Source organism: Hibiscus syriacus, unplaced genomic scaffold (assembly GCF_006381635.1).
Source record: "Hibiscus syriacus cultivar Baekdansim isolate YM2019G1 unplaced genomic scaffold, ASM638163v2 tig00117005_pilon, whole genome shotgun sequence".
NCBI lineage: Eukaryota > Viridiplantae > Streptophyta > Magnoliopsida > Malvales > Malvaceae > Hibiscus > Hibiscus syriacus.
The window spans coordinates 977594-995455 of NW_024063519.1; the positions used below are offsets into that span (position 1 = coordinate 977594).

General features: G+C 34.5%; 1 protein-coding gene, 1 long non-coding RNA gene and 1 pseudogene across 2 annotated transcripts; 2 read left to right on the forward strand and 1 right to left on the reverse strand.

The window, feature by feature from the left end:
• The first annotated feature begins 3147 nt into the window (after window positions 1-3147).
• LOC120194888 (translation initiation factor eIF-2B subunit alpha-like) lies at window positions 3148-6196 on the forward strand. Its single transcript, XM_039197064.1, has 5 exons — window positions 3148-3672; window positions 4950-5102; window positions 5214-5355; window positions 5552-5793; window positions 5939-6196. The coding sequence occupies exons 1-5, from the start codon at window positions 3214-3216 to the stop codon at window positions 6143-6145; spliced, it is 1203 nt and encodes a 400-aa protein (XP_039052995.1). The 5' UTR covers window positions 3148-3213; the 3' UTR covers window positions 6146-6196.
• Window positions 6197-9412: 3216 nt separating this feature from the next.
• LOC120194947 lies at window positions 9413-13567 on the forward strand (annotated as a pseudogene).
• Window positions 13568-14443: 876 nt separating this feature from the next.
• Window positions 14444-17046, reverse strand: LOC120194978. Its single transcript, XR_005523022.1, has 3 exons — window positions 16303-17046; window positions 15652-16170; window positions 14444-15146 (listed from the first exon to the last, which is right to left on the reverse strand). It is a non-coding gene; the product is annotated as an uncharacterized LOC120194978 (long non-coding RNA).
• Between the last annotated feature and the right edge of the window lie 816 nt (window positions 17047-17862).

Sequence of the window (17862 nt, forward strand, 5' to 3'; positions counted from 1 at the left end):
GTTGGACTTGATGAACCGAATTAACTAATTGGTGGGCAAGGGGAGGGAAAAAAGACAAACATTTCTGATTTTGTAGGCAAAAGTCTTTTTCTTTCATTCTTCTAATGGATTCATAGCTACACTTCCTTAATTATATAATATGTGAAAACCAGAATTAAGCATTTATCATAAATTGGTAACTGTCAATTTAGACTCCACCCTTCATAATAATAAATAGATACAGGGGCTGGGTCATGCCCAATGATAAAATAGCTTTTTTCAGTCCTTTAAAGTTAAAATCATAATGATATAATTATCTTTTAGTCCTCAAAAATGATAAATCTCAATTTAATCTTATGGTAAAAAACACTGGTAGTCACTGAACTTTTAGGGTACTTTCACTTTAGTCATCACACTTTTAAAACATACATTACAATCAATAAATCTTTAATTCGCTTCAGTCATTGATGTTAACAAATGCTTTGAAAGGTGTAATTATGCTTTCAGAGCATATAATTTTTAGTTTTTTTTTCTAATTTAGGCTTTCTAGTTTTTATTTTAGAAATTTTATCTCCTTACTTAATGGTTTAAAAATTAAATTCTAGTTGATAACATTATTCACCGACTTCTATTAAATTTCAAAAGTCATGGAAAATGCCACATATACTAATAGAGAAATTAAAGTCATGAAAATAAAAACAATATACTAAATTTCAAAAGTTTGAAGAGTACAAGGATTGGGGGCATAATTGAAATTTAATTGAAAGTATACATCATGCTCAAGAATATAATGGAATTTATAACTCAAATTGACAATAATCTTGTGTATAAAGAAATTCTTCGTTGGGTGACTCATTCACAAAAAATAAGTATGCGACGTGAGTCTATTCGGATTAGTCAATGCGAGCTTTAGAATCGCGAGGGCAACCAATATTTTAAAAAACATTTGATTAATGAACTATATAAAAATATATAATTAATTATAAGTTTATTATTTAAAATTTAAAATTATCAAGTAAAAACAAATAAATTAATTAATAATTAAAAACAATTTTATTTAAAATATGGTTAATAAATAAATTTTAGGATTACTGTATTTTTCATGGAACGTCAATGGTTTTGAATACTTTTTCACAAATATATATATATATATATATATATATATATATATATATATATATATATATATATATATATATATATATATAATAAATCAATAATTTGATTAAATAAACATTATTTGTGTTTTAAGTACTACATTTCAACCATCCGTACTAAAAGTGGAAGTTTTTGATATTTTCCTTGTTGAGATAAGTGCGAACGTTGTTTGTTCATAAATATTGAAAAACAATTAATTAACAAACACATGAGGTGGGTGTAAGATTAGCAAATTTCTATCAAGTATTTAAAATGTGTTAAACCTGAACTACGTATGAGTTCATTTAATTCACTTCAAACTCTGACCTACTTAATGGTGCCCGTGCTCCTGGAAGTTGCAATCTCTAATCATCTTAACCACGTGCTTACAATTTGATTAACTAAATCAATTAAGGAGTTGATGCCGTTTGATCTCATATGAAAAAAAGAAACCCCAACAACCCATATTTTTCAGTTAAAAGCACATAGCAGGAAGGAATTCTACTGCTTTTTTTTGGCAGTGTCAGATAATAAATACAGCACACGACATCGTTTGTTTTATTTACCCCCTTAGAGCTGAGTGAGGTGTTACGCACATATGGTTTGAGTTGGTAAGTGTGATTAGGAAAGTCTTTAGTTGCTATATTTAAATTTTAATTTGTCAATCTTATTATTTTTATTAATTGCTTGAATTTAAAATTAGAAAATTGGATAATGTAGTAAATTTATTATCAATTTAAATAGTTCAACCAGTATATTTCAAACTGTTCATAATATGACCAGATTATAGGGATCTATAGGAGTTGCATGACTTAATCTTCAGGGTGAAACAGTGAAGCCCTACATTATGGCATTCGATGCAGCTGCTCTAGTCACTGAAATGATAAGGTTGAAAGTATAAACAAATTATAGATTGATAATGATCCACACACATAAAACACTCTAGATTGGTCACCTTTTTTTTTTTGAAGCTTTTATCTCTTAATTTTGAAGAATATTATTCAAAAGAAGAAATGATCCACACATATAAAACGTTTAAGGCTAGATATATATATTTTTTATTATCTTTCAGTTTCAAGATTTCGTCTTAATTAATTTAGACCGATTCAAGTCGTACATTGATTTTGGTGGGTCCAATTTCAAGGATTCATAATCACTTACCGCATTATTCTTCCAATTATCCTATTTAATTTGATAAAATTTAATATAAAATACTATTTAAAGTGTGATAAAATTTTAATATATTTAATTCTACTGGTTATTTTAACTTTGATTTGTCTTTGGTGTGTTAACATAGATAAACCCCTTAACACCTTTTTTCAAACACGGACATGATCAGAGACTCTATGGCTTCCTAACCTAGTTTATTTTCTTAATCACCATCTCCTTGAAAATTTCCCGAGAAATTAGCTTACCCAAATACCATTTTTTTTAAAAACAACTAATTTTATTTAAAATATCTTAAATTACAATAAAGATATATAATCACAAACAAAACTAATAACTTAAGATCACATAATGATCATACAAGAAAATATTAAATCTAACTAAGAAACTCGAACAAAGATAGATACAAACAGATATGATTACATCGACAAACGAACCACAAAAATGATAAGACTATTAAAAGACCAGTGACAAACCATAAATCAAGCTCAAACAACGTGAAAAATTATCCACGAGCACAAACCAATTATCCAAATCTAATTCAATCCGAGAGTTTAAAGGAGAGAATATATCATATAAACGTCATCTTAATTAATTGTGATAATACCAAATCAATTTTAAAATAAATAAATAAATAAGAGTTAAAGAGTTAAAAAAATATGTTAAAAATATAAAAAATGTCATAAAAATAAATATGTAACATAATCATATTTATTAAAATTAAAAAAATATATACAATATATATATATATATATATATATATATATATAAGATACTAATGATGGACAATCAAAATGAAAGTTAATATTATCATCTATTAACAAAAACGAAAGAGAAAAGAGCGACACACTAAAAAAAAAAAACTAACACTTGAAGCTTACCCAAATACATTTAAAAAAAAATACATATCGAACACACATAACTTATTAAATGTGGTGGAGATCGGCTTCTTTCGTTCTCGACAGACAGCAACATCAAAACGACGGTGTTGCGCCAAATCCGGAATCCGTCCTTCTCTCATCTCCTTCTATGGCTGATTCTTCCCTAAACCCTGAATCTAACGTTTCTGCCTATTACCAGACCCGTGCCGCCCACAACGCCGTTGTTACGAGCGATTGGCTCGCTCAGGCCCAGGCGGCTGTCGGTCGCCATACCGACGACTGTGATTTGCTGGGAAGTGATGGGAGAGATGCCCCGATTGGTGGGAAGGGAGAAGGAAGCGGGAAGGCATTTAGTGTTATTGATGAGTTCAAAAGCTGGAGGAAACAGCCTGACTTGGCGGAGGCCGTGGCGGCTATTCGCGCCCTTTCGGCTGCTATTAGGAAAAGTGGCGCTACCACTATGATGGAGCTTGAAATTGAGCTTAAAAAGGCTTCGGATTCGCTTAAAGTGAGTCTTCTGTATTTTTGTTTTAAATTAAAACAGTTCCTTTAAATTAGCGAATGATTAGGTTTTGATCATGTCTGCTAAATTTAATGATATTGGAAACATAGTGAAGTGATGAACTTTAGTTTAGCTTTTGCTTGTTTAAATAATTTCAAGTTTATTTTATTTATCAGGCTTTTATGAATCTGTTACTAGTTTTTTTTTCAGTTAAATCTTTGGTGGGTACGCTAGGATATTTAGATAACCATACGTGTATTTAGGTTCCTTGTGGAGGTACATTCAACATAGGTGTATCCACCGGCATATGAATCATTTTCTTCGAGTCATTGTGCCAAAAGACAGGAAAGTTTCAATGAAGTTTTATGCTTTATTTTGTAAAAAATATAGTAGAAAAATTTTCACTCATAGTTGCTATGCAAGGAAAGGTGTGGTTTTTTCTAGTTTTCTATGTTTACTGTGTTGCTAGGAGTTAGAAAACTGAAAATTTCAGAGCCTCAATTTTCTTGCTGCGTGTTTCTACTTGGCAAAGCAATAAAATGGTAATGCCATGGTTATTGGGTTGTATGCTTGTCAAGGCCTAATAAGTGTACATTAGCTCTCTATGATTTTATACCATTGGCAATATGCTTAATTCTTTTGGTTTGCTCATTCTGTTTGGTGAGTGCATGTGACTAGTAATATTGGTTCTTCCAAAGCAATTCTTTTATGGTACTTCCTGATCTATAACATTTGTTTGTTTAAGAGAAATCATGATGTCAAACAAGCAGTTCAAGAATTATTTATTAGGTGTTGAAGGCATGTTTTTGGTGGCATGCTAAATCTATGATGATGTTTTGTAAATATTTGTTACCATTTGCCAATACTTCTTATAGATTTATGAGTTTCCTTACGGTATATCGGATGCCCTTGAATATGTGTTAGATGCATGTTCTATCACATGAAGCATGTTTTGGAAAATTTTAATGTCATAGTAATAAAAGAAGTTAAACCATTTTAATGGAGTAAGTTTTTTTTTTTTTTTTACAGTTAAAACCATCTGCAAGCTATTGTTAGTTGGTAGGATTTTAAACATAGTGTAACATGCAATGCTTTGGATGGGGAATCCTATTTATTGGGATGTGGAAATTAGAGGGTAACAGGCTGAAATATCCCTGCTAATAGCAAATTATCCATTGAGAAAAACGAATTGCTATCCACTAACTGTTCTCATTTAGTTTGCTGTGTAAATAATGCTGCCTCTCTGATTTGCCTCACTCTTAAGGTTATGTTTGCTGTTGCAGTCATGGGATGCAACTTCAATCTCTTTGACAGCTGGTTGTGATCTCTTCATGCGATATGTAACAAGAACATCAGCGTTAGAGTATGAGGATTTTAATTCAGCAAAGTCTCGCCTGATTGAACGTGCAGAGAAGTTTGGGGAAATATCTTGTAAGGTATTTCAGATAAAATTGTGCCTTTTTCAGTGATACTCACTAATGTCATTTCATTTTAATTATACCTGAAGCATTCCTGTTGTTGAAAGACACTGTTGCCGAATACTGTAGGCACGCAGGATTATTGCAATGCTAAGTCAAGATTTTATTTTTGATGGTTGTACCATTTTGGTACACGGTTTCTCTAGAGTTGTTCTAGAAGTATTGAAGACAGCAGCGGCAAACAAGAAAGTCTTTCGAGTTCTCTGCACAGGTATAATTTTTAAGTACACTGTCTTCTGCATGCAATAAATCTCAACAGGAACAAACCAAATGTGCTGTCATCATTCTTCACAAGAGAAGTCTTGTAATTTTCTATGCTTTTGTTTATGTTGGATTTCTGAATAGTGGCTAGATATAGTAATATCTGATTGTGGTGTTTATGAAGTACACCTTGTTTTTAATTTCAGAGGGAATTCCAGACAGAACCGGATTACGGTTTTCTAATGAGCTGGCCAAGCTTGATGTTCCTGTAAAGCTTCTAATTGACTGTGCTGTGGCGTACACTATGGATGAGGTGGACATGGTATTTGTCGGAGCTGATGGAGTGGTTGAAAGTGGGGGTATCATAAACATGATGGGTACATTCCAGATTGCATTGGTGGCACATAGCATGAACAAGCCCTTTTATGTGGCTGCAGAAAGCTACAAGGTGATTTAAAAGCTGCATATATTTTTCTAGTTCTAGAATGATTTGAACCTGATCTATGAAATTATGCTACATAATACTGACCTAAGAAAGAAGGGTTAGGATTAGCGACTAGCACAACTGAGTTATGTGTTCTTTTTCCTTGTAGTTTGCGCGACACTATCCGTTGGATCAGAAGGATATGGCTCCTGCCCTACGCCCTATTGATTTTGGGGTACCAATCCCAACCAAGGTAGAGGTAGAAACATCGGCTCGAGATTACACTCCTCCTCAATATCTTAGTCTACTCTTTACAGATTTGGGTGTGCTGACTCCATCCGTGATTAGTGATGAGCTCATTCAGCTTTATTTGTAGGCACGCTTCAATGTAAGTTTGTTTAATTCAGTTCAGCTATATTTTTAGGATTTTTTTCTCTCTCGAAAGCTTTATATCCTAAATGACAATTTTTGCATTCAATTTCAATGCGTGAAAATTCATTTTGGATCTATATATATAATATATATATGTACTCAAACTTGCAGAAATTTTACATGAATAGTATAGTAATTAAACCATAAATAGCACTCTCGACATTGCATATATTTATACATGTAATCTAATAATCTTATATACTAGAAAAATTTACTGTCATATAATCATTAATATAATAAAAAAGAAGAATCCATAAGTTAAATCAAAACCAACTCCTACATTTTTTTGGATAAACTTTCGTGTGGACCTTGAATATTAGATATTTTGTTCTTTTTCTATTGAGAAAAACGTTTTCAGTTGTTGGTGAAGTTGGAAATTGATTAATCATATGTGATGAAGTATAATATCAAATTAAGCGTCGGTCCTGTCCTCATTTTGCTACTAATGTTGATTGCAGCCTTACCAAACCCCCCTCCCGTTGTTAAGTGTTGCATTTTACAATCAACATTCTGCTTCAGACTATTGCCCGTGGATTGGGTTAGCACAGCCTGTACCTTTATTGAAAGACTCTCCTTTCTTTCGGTGATGGAAGTAAATAGAATTAAAAATGTTTGTTTTATGTGATTAGAAATCTGAAACGAAAAAGTAGTGTCCAATAACTAAGCAGTCCCCACCCAAACAAACATTTTACCGCTGCCTCGACCCATAGGTTTTAAATTCTCAAACAAAACAAAAACTTAGTGGTTTCATCATATCATATGTATATTTGAATTAAGCACAAAACACGGCTGTGATCAAAGGTAGGAAGAAAATGATTCCAGATCCTCTCCATCTGCTTTTCTTTTATTCTCAGATACATCATCCCATTACCCATTCAAATTTATTCCGTATATCAATTTAATTATTAAACTATTAAAACATGTTTATATCAAATACCAAACGTTTAAAATATTATATAAAATTAGAAAATAATCAAAATTATGCATTTTAAAATATCAAATTATAATAAATAAACTGAAGTAATCAAAAAGATGTATACATTTTCATGAATATTTAAATATAAGCTGAATCAGGCATCTACATGAACTTGGATAATCGTCACACGTATGTCTGTATCAGGCTATCAGCTTTTAAAGGAAAATAAAACAAACCGGATACTGTCGTTTATAATACTAAAATAAAATGATAAGTTTTTTTTGGAAGGTTTCATATTAAATTAACAATATATTAGTTTACTTGCCACATTGTCACGGACCAAACTTCCATTTTCATTTAAATAAAATCTTGAAATTTTAAAATGTATCGATGTATAAATTGTACGAAGCATTTGTGTTTTATATTAAGAAATCTAAAGCAAAACGTTTACGGTTGCATTCCTCATGAATTAATTTTATATTTTATTTCTTAAATCTAAAAAATATATAAAAAAAGTATATATTCAAATAGTTTTTATCATTTGACAGTGAACACTTATATCTATACATATGTGGTGTTTGAATTCGTAGTTTAAAAGATAACCACAGTTTCTTAATCACTAACCTTGATTCTTACTTCATATTTTATCTCTAATAAAAGATATCGTTATTATTCAATAGAATTGTAATAACAAAAAATATTATTATTTTTAGATATTTACTTATAATTTTAATTTAAAATTTTATCTTCTATTTTTTAAAAAAAGATTCGAAGAATATCTAAAAAAAAGAAATTATTTGATCGGCTCGGCTCATCACGTCATTGTGGCTCCAACCAAGGACAGAGCTCTCTTAGGGCCCAAGGGCCCCCGACCCTGTTAAAATTTATATATTCAATATAATTTTGATTTAATAGTATTTTGGTTCATGTAAAAATAAATATTTAAATTTTAAAAATATAAAAATTATTAAATATTTAATCAAGTAGAGTTCAAACTAAAGAATTATAAGTCTGTATTATCAAATTTTTGGTCTAATTAAAATTTAAGTTATTATAAGTTTAAATATTAGACAAATTAGAAGTTGTGTTTTAAGTTTTGAGTTTTTTTTTTAAGTTAGGGTGAATATAAGGTAATATTTGTACAAGACTTTCAACTATTTGAAAATGAACGCTCGTACCCTTACATACGTGCTTGAACTCGTGACCTCAAAGACAACAACAATCTCCTAATCACTAAGGCCGCTTGGTTCATGCTGAGTTTTGAGTTTAAATACATAATAAGTCTTTATATTTTTCTTAAATAGCCTAATATTTCGGCCCATATCAATATTTGATTAGGGTTCTATCTCTGGTTCTAACCAATAAGGTTCATCCATCTCAAGGTAACTTCTAAATAACTACTCACTTTTTTTTTTCATGTAGGAAAGATGTGAAGTTTCACCTTAAAAAATGTCGTGAATGGACCTTATTGATTGAAACCACAGATGACATGATGAGCTGGATTCATCTAATAAATTTTCCCAAGAGAGAGAATATAACCTCCAAATAGGAAATTAATTAAACGATATAATGATTATATTCATTCTTCAAGATAATTTTGAAATCTTCTAAATAAAATTGAAAGATAAAATTATGATACAAAAGCATTACACAAAAAATTTCAGAAAATAATGATAAAAATTCAAACTTAAATATTTTGTATTTTTCATCTAGACTGAATTTAATTCAAAAATGTTTATGGCATTGCAAAGATTTGTCACTGTCTTTGTAGCGACCGTAAATGCTGAAGGAGGGCGAGTACATTGGAATGTCCAAGTGTAGTCTTAACTGCTGAAATATCACTTTTTCTAAATTATATATGTAATTAAAAATTACATTTAAAAAATGACCATTTAAAGATTTCTAAAACATTATTAATCAAAATATTTAATTAAAAAATATATTTTCTAAATTAATCAATGGTATTTGATCTATTGACCGATTGATTATTAGTAAAAGAAATACACTTTTTAATAAATACATATACATTTAAATTTTTTAATTATTTAACATAAATATTTATATCCTATATATAAAACATTCAAATTCAAAACTTCAATAAATAATAAAAAATACTCTACCACCAAGATGGATTAATTTCTTCGCTAAATTCATATATAATCTTTAAAAAGAATTGGTATTTGGGTAATTAAGCCGAGAGTGTACCAATAAAACAAGAAGAGCAACACAGCTAAGCAAGCCCCCACCGCCATTACTATTTATCTTCTCTTTGTTCCATTCAGTGCTTGGCCTGGCCTGGCCTGTTGAGAGAGCTATGGCCTCTTCGTAGTATTGGTAATTTCGTACATTACCATCACGCAAATCTCTCTCCTTTTTATGCTTCCCCACCTCTCCATTAACGCACACTCTCAGAGCTCAATCCTTTTGCCCACCAATGGGTTTCTTTCTTCTCTTCACTCTTTCACTTTTCTGTTTTGCTTCTTCTGCTTCCAGGGTCCAGCAGAAAACCTTCATCGTTAGAGTCCAGCACGATGCCAAGCCTTCCATTTTCACCAATCACAAGCACTGGTACAAATCGTCACTTCCCCCTCCTCTCCCCTTCAACTCCCACCCAAGTTCTTCATGTATACGACACCGTTTTTCACGGTTTCGCGGGTAAGCTATCTCCGACTGAAGTCCTCAAGCTTCAAACACTTTCCCATGTCATCGCTGTCATCCCTGAACAAGTTCGGTACCTGCAGACCACGCGCTCTCCTCTCTTCTTAGGACTCAAAACCACCGACAAAGCTGGCCTTTTGAAAGAATCCGATTTTGGCTCGGATCTTGTTATCGGAGTCATCGACATGGGTATTTGGCCCGAGCGTCAAAGCTTCAACGACCGTGATTTGGGTCCTGTTCCTTCTAAATGGAAAGGCCAATGCGTTACGACAAAGGATTTCGGCTCCGGTTCTTGTAATAAAAAACGTATCGGCGCTAGGTAATTTTGTAATGCTTTAGATATGATTTATAAATATATCGATAAAGAATATGATTTTTAGAATCGAATTGGTTAACAAATCGATCATGCTATCAATTTATTGGTTTAATTAGTCGAATCGATTCGATCGATAGAACTGAACGACGTCATAATTATTTAAAAAATTAAATAAAAATACTAAAAATATTTAATAAAAAATAATTTTTTATATCACAAGTAATATCCAAAGTAAGTCATAACATATATAAGTTAAAAAATAATAAAATTAAGTGAAACAAAATATCAAATTAACTACAACATAATATTTAAGGTAAAATATATTAAATAATAAATATAATTATATAACTATAATTAAAAAATAAATTTAGGGCTAAAAAATCATAACAAAATAATATTGTTTGATTTAATTTTTTAAAAAAACAATCTCACATGACTAATAAACATAGAAGAACATCCTAAAAGTCTAAAGAGTAAAAATATGATAACAAAACAATCCCACATGGTTAAGAAACATAGAAGAACATCACAACTAACTTCTATAAATAATAAAGGTAATTTGACATTCAAAATCATGGAGCCTTTTGGTGGGCATTGAGTGAATTATTCTTTCACTTTAATCAAGCTCGAATTTTAGGCTTTAATCGAGCTTCTAAATTTTTTTTGAGTTCAAGCCTTTTCGAGTTCAAGTTTCAATATTATATTTTGTGTTCGAGTTGAACTTGATAATTTTTAGCTTGTGAGTTTGAGTCGAGTTGAGCTTACTTTTAAAGTTTTCAAGTTCGAGTCGAGCTCAACAATACTCGAGTTTGAACGGTTCAACGATTTCGGCCGGTTCACTAGTAGCGGTTCAATTGGTGTAAATTAAACTGGACTAGACAACAATTCCCGATTGAACCTATTGAACCGACAGATCCGGTCCGATCTGATTTTTAAAACAATAGTAAAGAAAATAGAGGAAAGAGGAAAGAAGGGAGTGAGTAGAACGTAGTCAATGCAGCGAATATTATCCGTGCTTACAAATAAAAAAGTCTTGTAGTTGGATTACGATTATGTAGCATGGTCTATTTATTAGAGATGTAATTAAAACCTATGAAAAAAATTGAATGATAAATCTAGTGCCACCTTAGGTACCCAGAATGTAAGTAGTTGAATCTCGTTAAAATGTTTGTGTTTTTTTCGATTTATTTACCCGATTATTCAATACAATGGCTACGAAGCAATTAACGGCAAAATGAATGAAACCTCCGAGTTTCGTTCACCACGAGACTCGGACGGCCACGGGACCCACACTGCTTCCATTGCTGCTGGAAGGTATGTGTTTCCAGCCTCTACATTAGGCTATGCTAAAGGAGTGGCTGCCAGGATGGCGCCAAAGGCAAGACTTGCAGCTTATAAAGTATGCTGGAATGCTGGTTGTTATGACTCTGATATTCTCGCTGCCTTCGACTCTGCCGTGGCCAATGGCGTTGATGTGATTTCGTTGAGTGTTGGCGGTGCTGTGGTGCCTTACTATCTTGACGCCATTGCGATTGGAGCTTTTGGTGCTGCTGATAAAGGGATTTTTGTGTCGGCCTCGGCTGGAAATGGGGGTCCCGGTGGATTAAGTGTTACTAATGTGGCTCCATGGATGGCTACCATTGGTGCTGGTACGATTGATAGGGGTTTTCCAGCTGATGTTAAGCTCGGAAATGGTAATTTGTGCCTGGAGTCGGTGTGTATAATGGGCCGGGTCTGTCTCCAGGTCGGATGTACCCATTGGTTTATGCTGGATCCGGTGGTGGTGATGGGTATTCTTCTTCTCTATGTTTGGAAGGTTCTTTGGATCCCGACTTCGTGAAAGGAAAAATTGTTTTGTGTGATAGAGGGATTAATTCAAGAGATGCTAAAGGGGATGTTGTGAAGAAAGCTGGAGGGGTCGGAATGATTATAGCTAATGGGGTTTTCGATGGGGAAGGGTTAGTTGTTGATTGCCATGTCTTGTCAGCTACTGCTGTTGGTGCATCAAATGCAGATGAGATTAGGCAATACATCGATTCTGCATCAAAATCAAACGCACCCCCCACTGCCACTATTGTCTTTAAAGGGACTCGATTAGGAGTCAGGCCTGCACCTGTGGTAGCTTCGTTTTCGGCTCGTGGGCCTAACCCGGAGACCCCTGAAATTTTGAAGCCTGATGTGATTGCTCCTGGATTGAACATCCTTGCTGCCTGGCCTGATCAAGTTAGTCCATCGGGGATTCCATCAGATTATCGAAGGACAGAGTTTAATATTCTTTCAGGCACTTCAATGGCTTGTCCCCATGTTTCTGGATTGGCTGCTTTGTTGAAAGTAGGGATGGCAATGGGTCGGGTCGGGTCGGGTTTTTGGGCCACCCGACCCGACCCGAGAAGAAAGGGTTTTTCACCCGTGACCCGACTCGACCCGACGAAATTAAGGTTTCACCCGACCCGACCCGACCCGAATATATGACTTAGAAACCCGACCCGACCCGAAATAATAATAAAAAAAATTTTATTCAATGAAAACAGTGACTTAATTGAAAAAAAGTATATATGGAGGGACATTATTGTAATTATCCCTAAATATATAGGATAAAATTATATATATTTTTCGGGTCGGGTCGGGTCGGATTTCTTTCACCCTAAACCCGACCCGACCCGACCCGAACCCAAATTTTTTTAAAAAAAATCCGACCCGATCGGGTCGGGTCGGGTCGGAACCCGTCGGATTCGGGTTGAGTTGCCATCCCTAGTTGAAAGCAGTTCATCCTGAATGGAGCCCTGCAGCCATTAAGTCTGCCCTGATGACAACTGCTTACACCGTTGATAATTGTGGGGAAACTATGATCGATGAATCCAATGGGAATACATCAACAGTTTTTGATTTCGGATCCGGTCATGGTCACCCCACAAAGGCTATGGATCCCGGTCTGGTTTATGTGCAACTCCGATGGATTACGTGGATTTCTTGTGCAACTTAAACTATACAATCAACAACATTCAAGTGATCACTAGGAGGAATGCAGATTGCAGTGGGGCAAAAAGAGCTGGCCATATTGGGAATCTTAATTACCCATCGTTCTCAGCTGTTTTCCAACAGTATGGCAAGGATAAATGTCGACGCATTTCATTAGGCAAGTGACAAATGTTGGGGATCCAAATTCAGTGTACAAAGTAACAATGAGGCCACCTAGTGGCACACTGGTGACGGTAGAGCCACAGCAGCTCTTGTTTAGGAGGGTAGGCCAGAAATTGAATTTCCTTGTTAGAGTGGAGGCCATGGCAGTCTCGCCCCCAGAAGCAGTAGCATGAAAAGCGGCACAATAGTGTGGTCTGATGGGAAGCACAATGTCACTAGTCCCATAATTGTGACAATGCAACAACCTCTGCAGTTTAAGAGTTTTGGGTTTCAGGAATTTTGGTCTTCTTACAACAGATAGGGGTTTGTATAAGAACTATCTCCCTATTTATGTGTTGTGTTGGCGTCTTCATTCCCAGAAAATGAGTGGAGCTGGCTTGTAGTGCACAGGTGAATGTATAATCTACAAAGGCTACTGGAAAAGAGCAGTGCAGGTCTAGTATATGTTTTTACTGTAAGATTGAGAAGGAAGAAGGTTTTGTATAAATTCTGTGTTCATGAGATGCCAAATGATATTGGGAAAAAAACTTCTCATATTTTACTTTGATTCTTTAAATTATAAATTTGATGTCAGATTGTGTATTGATTAAACTGGGGAATGCATGGGAGATGTTGGGAAGGTGTGTTGGCAGGCAGGTAATCATTGTAATAGTATATATGCATGTAAACTTTTTAACTGCTAAACGGCAAATCCATCACCGTGAAGACGATGGTGATGGTCAAGACAAAACGCATGTGGGATTGGCTGATGGAAAGTTAAATTGCCAACTTGTTTGTATTGCTTGTGGGATGGAATTGAAACCTGAGAAGACCTTAGGCGAAATAAAAACCATCCTTCTCAGGCTGCTCATAATGTCTCAATCGTTATCAAACGAAATGTCAAAAAGGCCGGGAATGAAACTATTAGGGGAATTTTCTGTTTAAAAAGTTGTGCATGAAAGAATCCAAACAATCTGGAAACAAGCAGGTGTATTTGCCTGATATATGACGATGAATGGGCTCTGAATGAGATCAACCATCAGCAAGCTTGGGCTAGTTTGGGCTCCTTATAGTTGCAAAGTAGGCTGTTTCGCTTAATAATGTAAGAAATCAAGCCCACGAATGAGCTTTGAACTTCTGTTCAAAAAAAAGAAAAGCTTTTTTTAAAAGGAAAAATTCAATTATATTCCAATAGTATAGTAAGAGTACGTCACTTTTTAATATATTCCGGTTCATCCAAGAGGAACAAAAAAGGATCGACTCTCGACTAGGTTCATTAAACAAGATTATGAGCAATTCGATTGGCCTCAAGTTTGGCATAATGCACTCTGACAGTGATATGCGGAGAGTTGTGCATGCCTCGTTGAGCATCAAGCCGATTACTGAAATGTTGACAACAGAGACAGCATCACTCTTAATGATCACTTGATCCCATCCATTTTCGACAGCGAAACGTATTCCTTCGATGAAGGCAGCAACCTCGGAGGATTCGACGATGTGAGTTCCTTTTAGGAGCGACCCTTCCGACCACCAGCCCGTGGTAGTCTCTAGCCACCACTCCAATAGGAGCATCAACATTGATTTTGATCTCCCCCTCCATCGTTTATGTGGTCCTTTGTGAAACCGTTGAACAAAATACAGTCCAGTAGCCTCTTGAAACTCACTTTCGATCAGCCATGCGGCATTGACCACCTCCCCTGCGGTTAGTGATTCCTTGTCATGAACCCATTTATTCCACTGATTTCAGATGTTCCAAAGAAGGATAGTGAACTTCGCAAGAGCCTCTCTATCGAGTGAGGCTGCGACACCATCAAAACAGTTCTTACAGGAGATGGCTGGTGCTTCAACATGATTACGATCCAGTCCAGAAAGCAGTAATACCTCTTTAGCAAATGGGCATTCCTTGAAAGCATGCAGTGTAGTTTCGATCTTCCACTGCACATAGGACATTAAAAGCAGAGCAATCATGTTTTTTTTTTTTCGTTTTAGTAAGTAGAACGTGAATTAATGTCATAAATGCTCTGATATTTGGCTCTTTGTTGTTACTGCATGCATGCCAAATATATATGGTCCTAGCTAGTGAGCAATTAGCATCCTAGGTAGCGTCCAACGTATTCTTTTTTTCAGACCCTATTTTGACTATTTCATTTATTGGTTAACTACCTTTCAAGTTGTAACCTTCTTGGTCTTCCACTAGAGCACAAAAACATTTAGATTACCACAAATTTATCTAATAACACTATAGTCTGGTCCCAAATATTTTTTATCAGCGAGTCTTCCTGCCTAAGACAGAGAGCAAGATTGTTATTCATCCCCTCTCAATTTCTGTATTGAGATTCATAGTGACTTAGTTTGCTATACATAAAATACTTTTTTTTTCCTGTCAAAGTTGAAAGACTTTTGACATTGGAAAAGTATTGGCAACATGTGAAGTACTCACAGGTTAAGCGGCCTCGCTCGGATCCAAAATGAAGTCATATTTTTAACTTGTGGAAAAGCCATCACTCAACTCTGATCGGTGAATCCAAATTCACGCTTGCTTTGGCCCCCTGGAAACTAGAACTTGAATCTGGATTTTCAATCTTCAATTGTTAACAACAATGTAATATTACTATTCGCCAAGTCTTATCCATCTAGACGTAGATACATAAAAGATGTACATAAGATTAAACAGGATGAGGATGTTTCATTATAAGTATCTTTCGGGGGGCCACACGTTTGACGTGTTTGTCCAGGAGAGACAAGAATGATGACGAGACACCCTGGTATGGTCCTAACCAAAAACACTAACAATTAAACATCCACTTGCCAGGGTGAACTCGTTCCTTTTAGCTGTTGGTGAATCCAGCCAAACCCAAAACTTAATGCTTTTCTTTGCCTCCTGCAACTCGGAACCTATCTTCGTGACCAAAGCGTTGCTGCAACTTGCCCAACTTGGATTCAATTCAGTGCAACTTTGCTGAAAGATGGTTGTAGACATTATTTTTTTCATTTTATTTTTAAAATTATTATTATTATTATAAATATTATTATTATTATTATTACATGCCCAAATCAGAATCCAATTACAAATGGGTACCCAGATCCATACCTGACCTAGACCACTCAGCAGGATCCAAACCTGATTAGGGTTTCTAGCATCTTCTCCAACCGCCAGTTTTATCAGTCATTGGATCTGACATGATCCAACGGTCCAGATTAAGCACAGTAGAAACCCTAGGGTTCACCAACCCTAGGGAGATTTCGGCGCCGCCATGTCCCTCCAACTACTCCGCCGCTTCTACGCCAACCACTCCGTCGCTTCTACGCCAACCACTACGTCGTTATGTTCCCCAGTCATTTGTTGCCACGACATCGATGCTTCCAGAAGATCTACACTAGCCGTGGTGACTCACCGAGGGACCATCGAACTGAAGGCAGCTTCTTGGTGGCCTATAAAAGGTCACCGAACCTGCAAAGACAAGGGGGAGGAGGGCAAACAAGCACACAAAAAAACCATAGCAGCCAAACATTAAACCGAAAGAAGAAAAGAGATCGAGAATACTTATCGACAGTGGTTGGAGTCTTTACGCCTCATCAGAGACTTAAATCGTCGAAGGTATAAATTTAGATCTAAGAAAGTTTATGATTTTTTAAAAGAAATAGAAGCTAGATTGGCTTTAGGGTTGTGTGATCTACGATTTAAGGTAGTTTTCACGTTTTCCGATCACCGTTTGTGGTGGCCGGCGGTGGCGATCGACGCTGGAGAACGACGGCGACGGTGGTCGGAATTCCCTCCGGTGAGGGAATTCTAGAGAGAGTTCAGAGCTTCTCTCTCTAAAAAGAGAGAAACAAAGTGAAAAATGAGAGAAAAATGGCCTAAAGGTCGGTTTCTGGGGTATTTATACCCTCACCAAAACGGCGTCGTTTTTGTGAGGGATGTTTCTGTAATTTCCCACATGGCAAAAATCATATCCGTGATCCCTCCAAATTTATATCCTTTTGCAATTTGGTCACTAAATGAATTTTCAAAGTCTTTTAATTTTGTCTTCTTATTTTATTTTATTATGTTATAGTCCCTGCCATATTTATTAAATATTTAGGGTAAATATATTACTTAGTCCCTTATATTTTAGTAATTTTTATTTTAATCACGTATTAATATTTATAGTTAAATTACACTGCTATTACTTATATTATATAATATTTTAAGTTATTTCTATTAATTTTGATATTTTACAACTTAATCCTTAAAACATGTTTCTGTTTATTTTAATTTAGCATTTATATTTTATTTTATTTCTATTATTACCTTTTATGTTTAAATATTTTAAATCTAGTACTTTAGTTATTATTTTTTTATTTTAGTCACATATATATTCTAATAATATATATTAATAATAAATTACAAATAATAAATAATAATAAAATAATAATAAAAGACAAAATGCTTAAAGTCTTTTTTAGTGGACATAGTAGGTAAGAATAATATAATGTAATTTTGAATTTGAATTTACTTAGCATAATCGGTCATTACCTAACCAATAAAAAAAGATGTATTAATAAATAAAAAATGTCTTATCATTCATAATTTATCGCCACTTAAACAAAATGCTTTCCTTTGTTAACTATTGCTATCATTAAATATCACGTACATGTGTTTGTCTTTTTT